Source organism: Epinephelus fuscoguttatus, linkage group LG9 (genome assembly GCF_011397635.1).
Source record: "Epinephelus fuscoguttatus linkage group LG9, E.fuscoguttatus.final_Chr_v1".
Lineage (NCBI taxonomy): Eukaryota > Metazoa > Chordata > Actinopteri > Perciformes > Serranidae > Epinephelus > Epinephelus fuscoguttatus.
The window spans coordinates 37,776,525-37,785,359 of record NC_064760.1 but is presented as its reverse complement, the minus strand read 5'-3'; the positions used below and the strand labels follow the sequence as shown (position 1 = coordinate 37,785,359).

The 8,835-nt window shown below is 40.6% G+C and overlaps 1 protein-coding gene across 5 annotated transcripts in view; it reads right to left on the bottom strand.

The window, feature by feature from the left end:
- Positions 1 to 255: 255 nt before the first annotated feature.
- Positions 256 to 8,835, bottom strand: part of si:ch211-159i8.4 (matrix-remodeling-associated protein 5) — a 37,959-nt gene continuing 29,379 nt past the window's right edge. For 4 of the 5 annotated variants that reach the window (XM_049585819.1, XM_049585820.1, XM_049585822.1 and 1 more), the window contains 7 exons: positions 8,127 to 8,645; positions 7,835 to 8,006; positions 6,503 to 6,772; positions 6,241 to 6,367; positions 5,814 to 5,894; positions 3,426 to 4,572; positions 257 to 2,857 (listed from right to left, as the gene is read on the bottom strand). In XM_049585819.1, coding sequence (XP_049441776.1) covers positions 2,304 to 2,857; positions 3,426 to 4,572; positions 5,814 to 5,894; positions 6,241 to 6,367; positions 6,503 to 6,772; positions 7,835 to 8,006; positions 8,127 to 8,645 — 2,870 coding nt within the window. In that variant the 3' untranslated portion in view covers positions 257 to 2,303. Of the gene's footprint in view, positions 2,858 to 3,425; positions 4,573 to 5,813; positions 5,895 to 6,240; positions 6,368 to 6,502; positions 6,773 to 7,834; positions 8,007 to 8,126; positions 8,646 to 8,835 lie in introns of all 5 variants that reach the window. The other variant, XM_049585824.1, reaches the window with a different exon arrangement.

Here is an 8,835-nt window from a genome sequence, read left to right as displayed (position 1 = left end):
TCTGACAAAGCTCCCTTCTTCCTCAGTCAAAGACCTGTTTGTCTGGAGGCGAGGCCAGTGGGACATTCACATTCTGGTGAATACAAACCAACAGTGAAATATAGCATGCATTTACATACATACACACATTTGGATGCATGTGTCCTACACACCAAAATCATGTCTTGGTTTCACACTTTATATGTGGTTCTAGCACTACGAATACGTGTGCCACATCCAGGCATAGGACAATAAGTGAAACTGTCATCATTGCTGTAACTTTTTCTAATTTGGGATCATCTTTGTTGACTTGATAGCAGGATGAAATATGTTTGTGATGTACTTCAGTAAGAGTGAAAATAAAAACTAATATGCTAATATATGTATTTAACACATTTAATATATTAAATATATTTTATAAATATATTAATATATGTATATTGGTCTTTGCAAAATATTTCATTCCACAAGCTTGGTGACGTGACTATGCTGTGCTAGTTGGTGAACTATGGCAGCAAGTGAGTTAATCATGAACACGCTAGCCAGCTGCGATCATGTAAGTCAGTCACAATAGCTTTCCAAGCTTCTCTCTACATTCTCTGCACTATACTGTTTACTCCACCCAGGCAGTTTGCTTAGGCTACCATTGTACACCATTTCCTTCAACAAAAAGTTTCCAGAAGTTTAAGAGCTAACGAGCGTTAGCAAGCTTGTTAGCTCATCAACTTTGTTCGGTCACTACAGGCAATAATTTAAAAAATGTATTTGCACTGTAGACTCTTGTCTTAGAACTATGTGTGAACATGTCTCTATTAGAGCAGTTGTATACCATTTTGGACTAGTAAAGTAATATGTTGGTCAAAGTTCGCTCAAGTTGGACTAGATGTGAAAAAATTTAAGTGGATTTCACCCCTTGACCCTAAGCAAATTGCGTGACTGTCAATGCTGGGGTAACAATTAATGTCTTTACAGCTCAGCTGAGCATTAGAGAAGCTTAATTTAAAATCTGTGAATACTCTTCCTGTCAGTATGAATTAGGTGTTTTTATACAACAAAAATGAGGCAACTGACGGTTAAAAAAACAAACACATACCTGTATGTTTATTTTTTACTTATAAATTATATACCTACATATTTTTTTGTTGCACCTTCGTTTTGTATTGTGTCCCTCAACGGTTAATAGCTTCTGTGAGCTTCAAACATAGATATTACAGGCTATTATTTTTCCACCATTATGAAGATGAATAAATGATATTGATACATACAGTCATTCATTCGATGATACACACTGCAGAGCAGCAATAGATGGTATTTGAGTCACCGCTCACTAAAAGTTCATAAAATATGGCACTTTATAAGCACATGAGTCGAATAGTTGATGATAAACTCACGTTCAATAATAAAGACACTCCACTACTTATTACTGTGTGTTGATAGATTGTAAGGTGGTAGAATTTTGCTGTGAAGTTCACAGGGAATAAAATCTATTACGTGTTTAATTAAGTATCTATTTTGTGATGTGAGCAATGTGCAATACAGCTCAGATCACTGCAAACTGTAATTCTACCAGCACATAAACAATAATAATCATATAAGGGGTACACATTATATATCAATCCAAAGAGAGAAGAGTCTTAAGTTATTTCAGGTGCAGAACAAGCATTGTCATGTTAAAGTAAAATTATACTGTGAGGTAAAATTTTACAGTTTGTATGGGGAATGTGAAATTACATCTACAGTGTAAGGCTGGAAAGCAGATTTGTGTTTCCTAGGATAGCAAAGGCATGACCTGCCCCACTCTCCTTCTGACTGGCAAGTACTCATTGCCTTCACTGGTGGGCTTTGTTAGGTTTAGGCAAGAGGAGCGAGATTGGTTAGAATGTCAGGGTAAGCCACTCAGAGACGGGTAAGGTGGATCACGCCTTTGCCATCTAAGGAAACGCAAATTGGTGACTAGAAAGGCAAAGCTTTGAGCAGTGAGTTAAACTGCACTTTAACAAGTGAAAATACACTTTAAGGTACAAAATGTAGAACTGAAGGACTTCTGCAACATCTGCACCATAAAACAGACACACAAACACAAAAATGGAGATAAAATCACAAAAGGTGAATGCTGTCCATGTTGTTTTGTCCACATATAAAATGTCACTGTTCAGTGGAAACTATTTTGCAAGGTGTGTCAATCCAAGCTGCCAGTCAGGCAGTTCTAGGTCTCTCTCCAGAGTATCTTTATTATGCAGAATATTCTTATCCTGATGGAAAAGTCCTTATCCTGTCTTAATTCTGCAATGACATTTTCTCAATAGAATAATTATAGCTGTCACTCAGACCACTTGTAGGTAAGTGGATTTAAAGTCTGTTCCGAGTGCATTTTTAGCATTGCATTTGTAAATGCCGGAGTTCATGAGCATAGGGTTCTGTATGACCAGACTGCCCTCCTCTGTCATGTGAATCCCTCCCTGTGCTGTGAACCGGTTATGCGGAACCAGCGTTGTGCGTCCAGGCAACGTCCATGAAATGTCTGGCTTGGGAATACCAGTTGCAATACAGTTTAACTTCACTGGTGATCCCCGGTTGACTCTTGTAATTGAGGTCAGCGTATTGGTGATACGTGGTGGGAAAACCATCACTGCAACTGGGTAGGACAGTGTTGACGAGCCAAAAGAGTTGGAGGCTTTACAGATGTATGTTCCTTTGTCAAAGGTGGCAACCTGCCTGAGTTGGAGGGTCCCATTGAGAAGAAAAGATACCCGGCCAATAGTTTGAGGTTTGTCCAAAACAAGACCATTAGGCAGGGTCCATGTGACTGATGCCTGCGGCCAGCCATCCACAGTGCAGGGCAAGTTAAGATTGAGGCCATAAGTGATCTGCATTCCACCTGGAAAAGCACAATCATAACAGTAAGTAGATTTCATGCAAGAAGTTTTGATACAACTAAAGATAGAATACAAGTGCATTGTGGCCAGATTTCCCATTGATTCTTCATATGTTTTAAGGTATTTTCAAACCTGGTGGTTAAATTGGACTCTGGTTTAATTTCCCTCCTTGGTACAATTAATTGGGCAGATCTGAACACAGATATCATCCTTGGGTGCACCAACTGCACCAAAGCCCTATAGAAGAAATGGTCTTGGACCAGTTACAAAATAATTCTGGAGCTGTTTGTCTGGGATGGAAATCTGGGAAGTTACAGTCTTCTGCAGGCACTTCTTGCGCCAGCTCAAGACACATTGAATCAGTGGGTGAAGTGAATGATCTTGACTTTTGGAGATGCATTTTTGGTTCACTTTTCTTGTATGAGGACCAAGGGGGAAAACAAACACAGTTTACCAACCCTTTCACTAATTTGAACCAGAGCACACTAAAGGTTTGAAAATGCCTTCAGTCACTTTATTGACCAAACCAAGGAAACTGCTGCTTCATTAGTTTGAGATGAAAAAACATACCTGTAGATCCTCTGATCACTGGCTTTCTGCCCGCCTCCAATGAGTAACGTTTCTCTGCTTGCCCTGCTACATTTTTTGCTATGCAGCGGTACACTCCCTTATCACTTGCAACTGGTTGAGAGATCTGCAGAGTACCGTTACCAAGATGATGTGTGAAGCGCTGAAGTCTAACACCAGGTGTTAACATCATTCCATTTGGTAAAATCCATGCAAACTCTGGGTTCGGCTTTCCTCGAGCAGGGCACTCCAGGATTAATGCTCCACTGTCTTGCTTTATCGGTATGATTTCAATATTGGGAACAGCAAAACTTGGTTTCTCAGCTATCGATGCGACGTCCAATTCAACCAAAAGTGAGGCTTCACCCAGATTGTTTTTAGCCAGACACATGTACCTCCCTTCATCTGTTTTCCTCACCCCTCTCAGCTCCAAGCTCCCGTTTCGGTGGACTTGGAAGCGACCGCCGAGATAGGGTGTTGGGAGGGAGTGGCCATAAGGAGTAACCCACCAGACTCTTGGTTCGGGTTTCCCTTCCACTTTGCAATCCAGGAGCGCTGTTTGGTAGGAAACAGCCAAAACCTTTGTGGTGCTCCTCCCTTTCATGCCATTGATAAAAGGTTCCTGGATCTCAGCTTCAAGTTTCATGTTTTTAACATCATCACCGGCAGAATTTCGTGCCACACATGCATATTTGCCTTCGTCAGCCAGTATTACTTTTTTCACCACTAGCGTCCCATCGCCCATGATCTGAAATTTGTCTGATGACACCGATATTACATCATTCCTTGGTGAGATCCACATGATTTTTGGTGTTGGTTCACCTGTTGCCTGACAACTCAGTTTGGCTGATTCTCCTAATTTTACTGTAACCAGTGATTGTGATTTAAATCCAATTTTTGGAGCATTCGGGCCCACTTTGACGCTCACTTTTCTTTCATCCTTGCCCAGTTTGTTCTTGGCATAACAAGTGTAGTCACCCTCATCTCTTTTGCCCATTTGCTGGAGAAGTAAAGTTCCATTGCCAAAAATAACATAGCGGCGATTGCGAAGGCCGCTATCGTCCGATTGAAGGGCATTGTTGATTAATGTTCCATCTGGGAGACTCCAGGTAACTTCTGGGTCAGGGAGGCCAGTTGCAACACAGTCCACCTACAAAAGGAAACAAAGGAAGAAAACCAAGTATAAGAATTAATCTGCACTCATTTCTGAATAAAGATCTTTTTGGTTAGGTGTTGTATTTTAAATATGAAATGTTCAGAAATTTTTATTTTTGCTCTAAGGTTATAAGGATGATTAGTTTTTTTTCTTTGAAAAAATGTTCTTGGATGTAAGAAAGTTAAGCTTTATATCGAGGGCAAACGCAATTGACACTAGAATCCTTTCAGTGGCTGTATGTTTATATACTTGTTCACTGTGTTTTTACTTTGATTTAAAGCTGCACAAATCCATATTTCTATATTGACATTTGGTTAAACTACTATGTGTAATTTTAAAGGGGTTGCTACTAGATTATTGTAACCCAACTCTGCAGTTCCCCTCAGCTTTACTGAGCCTTTAAAATATTGTCAGCTTATTTCTTTGTATAAAAGGTACAATCATGGAATAGGGGGGCAGAATTTTCTAAGCAGTAGTAACGCTGCCGAATCAACATCTCTGTAAAAGGGACAGCTGGCAGGACGGGATGGGTCTAACATTTTGATGCTGCGTTATGTGTGCAACGCACCACTGGGAGATTTAAAAAGCAGCTAGCCACAGTTTGCAACTAACTCAAAGATGAAGAACAGTGGCCGAAAATGTCAAATTGGGGAGACAATGAGGTGTGCAAGCTCCTCACCCTCCATGTGGAGGACAAGATCAGCCACCATATGACAGGGTGATGACATGATTGTTATTGCTATCTTATCTCATTGCTATTGTTTAGAAAGTGCTGCCTGATGCACTGTTGTGTTACACATTGCACCCATCACACCTCTTTTGCCTCTGGAACACTAGCATGCTATATAAAATCACACACTTGGAGGCATTATGCCTACGTTGTTTCTGTTCTTTATTAAAAAAAAGCTGGGGTAATAAAGTGTCTTCATTGTGACTCTATATTAGTATCTCTGTATAAAAAGGGCTTTTTGCTATACACACTTTATAGAGTGTTAATATGTCAACGTGGAGTATACTGCCCCCATGTGGCCAAAAAAAACAACAATCATCAATTAATACTGCTAAGGTGCTTTTGGGATATGAGACCCTATTGCCTTATCACAACATCAAATGTATTCATAGGTATAATATCATGAAATGTAAAATAATAAATACAATATGCAAGAAAACACAGGTGATATAAAAAAGGACTTATCCTACTTTATATAAACTTTAAGCTAGCTCCCCAAATGTACCTGGAAATTTTCTCCAAAGGTGACCCTGGCCTGTGCAGTCCTCACATGTTCGATTCTGGGAGGGGTCATTAACACCTCCACCTGTGGAAGCAAGAACTTTCAATGTGAAACAAAGTTTCATTGACAGCTTGGAAACTACAGAGACAGTCAAGTATTGAATGACCTGCTGCAGCAACTTTTCCCAGCCCATATACACAAAAATTAAAATCCTATTTTTAACTGGGAGCACAGACCATATCTTTGATTCTTGAAGGCAGGTGTAAAGACATGTAAGACATCTTAACAACAGTGTCTTTGACACTTAATAACAAAGCAGGGATTCTTAATGAACAAAAAGTGTTCTCAGCCAGAAATGAAATGAAGACTAATCGAAAAGAGTTGGCAGCTAAATGAACCTGCCTGAAGTCATTATCTGTCCTGTTCATACCTGGAAGAGCTCCATGTCCTCCCCATTGGGCCGCTGAAAGACACACAGATAATTTCCACCATCTAGCTCTGTTAGCTGAAGTATCCTCAGAGTCCCATTACGGAAAACTTTAATGGGTCTCTCTGGACTGAAGGCAGATGGGGGAGAGAAATGAGGCTGACATTAAAGGAGTCAGTGAAGTTTAATGGAAACTAAAACATTATAATGTATTTATACTATGGTCAGTATTGTACTGATTCATAAATGTATAAACATTAGTTACCTGTATCGATGTTCCATGATGGTTTTGGAAGGTAGCTGCCAGATGGTGCCTCTTGTGGATCCGGTAGACTCTGGACAGTGGAGGTAGACAGCAGAACCGTACATAGCTGAGATAGAGTGCTGTCGGGATGGCACACCATGGCGCTGGGTTGGAGGGATAGGAACAGGGGGAGGAGGAGGCTGGTGAGAGATGGAGGGGGAATCTGCCCTCACCTCCAGCTGGACGGTTCTTTTGGTAATACCAACAGCATTAGTGGCCAAACACTCGTACCTGTGGAAAGATTAACAGCAGCCTGCTGACTTTAAAAAAAAAGAAAGAAAACCTCACAGCTTAAGAACTCAGATCAGCAGTCAGAGAAGAATATTTCAAACGGCCTGATAACTTCGCTACTATCCTTTGCCATTGCTGCATCGGAGGCATCCCAGAGCAGGGTCCATGGCCACCCTGATACAATTGCTAGCCCAGTCCACTGCCTCCCTGGTGCAAATGATCGGAGGTCAATATTATTGTCTTTTAGAGGCTATGGCTCTTTTTAAGCTTTGAGCTGACACAAAGGTAGTGGTATCTTGTGAAACCAGACAACCCAAGGCATTAATTGGTACCAACCTTGTTGGCATAGCTTGTCCGGAGGGAGGATAAATAACACTCTAACTTTTTGTTAAAATTACAAATTACAAATAATGTACTCCTTTAAATTAAAAGTTAATGGTTCTCTTTGTAGGGAAAAGGGCAATCACCTTATCTGAATAACAATGAATCACCTAACATATATAGATACATAACAAAATACAACAGGATAGCTGTGGAACTCAAAATGCTAACTGTATGGGTATCAGTTTATACTCATCAGATTATTAGTAAACTTAATTGTAAAATAAGAGATGTAAATATATCAGTATGTTATTTCATAACTCTTATATTGACATTGTTTTCAAGTAGCCTATATAGTCCAACAGCATAATAGAATTCCTGAAATTCAGTGATGGCTTTGGTTTTGGTGTGCCACCACAAGATTTTCAGTAGTCCCATAAAGCCACCCCTATGAAAATTTCTGGAGGCATCAATAAAAATTTTCAGTTGGCAAGGTTGTAGATATTTGGTCAAAAACTAAAGTATGGGACTTACAAAACCCATAAAGGGGAATGGGAAATCAAACCTTAAGTGAGAGGAGTACTAGTCAAGGTTATAAGAATACATCCTGACTTCCCAAGTTAGGTCGACTAAAACCAGAACTTTGGCTTATGATAAAGGAAGTACACATATTCTGATCAGTGCAAAGAAAGAAAGACTTAATCATAGGGAAAAAATATAAAAGAAATGCACATCTCATACCTCCCAGCATCAGCTGGTGAAACATTCTTCACATACAGCGTCCCATTGGGGAAGACAAACAGCCTGCGTCCGAGAAACTGTGATGGCTTAACATGGACGCCTGCTGGGAGCGTCCATTTCACAGCAGGCACTGGTTCCCCCTTCACAGAGCAGTGGACATACACACTCCTGCCTGGTTAAATGTGATTTTATTAGCTTAGATTAAGAACAATTTATTGTCTTTTACCAGCCATGTCATGAGGAAGACTTTCAGTTACGGAAATTTTAGGGATGTTAAATTTCTGTACTCTACCTGGCTGAATGATCACAGTATCTGTTGCTCCTTCACTGATGCTTGGCGGCAGAGCTGCCACATGGAGATGGTAAGTAATTGTGTCAGCACCTGCTGCGTTGCTTGCAATACATTTATAGTCCCCTTTGCTTGAGAAATTGAGAGAGTGAATTTGAAGGGTTCCATTTTGAAGCAGAGATATCGGTGCAAGGGGAGAGTGAACAGTCCCAATGTCTCGTACAAACATCCTGTCTGGAAGAATCCAGGAAATTTGAGCAGGTGGTTTTCCTGAAGCAAGGCAGTCAAGAATCACACTTTTTCCGAAGTAGGCTGCTATCTCTGTGGACTTGGGCGGCTGGATCTTGGGTGCCTGAGTCTGTACAGCTAAGGTGATGACCATGCGATCTGATCCAAAGCTGTTCTGGGCCGTGCAGAGGTACTGGCCTCTATCCTGAAGCTGGATGTTTTTAATGACAAAAGTTCCATTTTTGAAGACCTCAAAACGGGGACCATGCTTGGTGTTGGCTGGGATGGTGGCACCTGAGAGGAGAACAAAAGGATATGAAGACAATGCGGAGGGACAGATTTAAATTCGGAATCATGATTCTCATGACTGATTATGCCACATTTGAAAATATCAGTGTCTGGCATTCCTCAGTGATATAAAAATAGACACAGCAGCAGGCAGATATGACCCAGGACAAGTGAGATGTATGAGCTAAAAGCACAA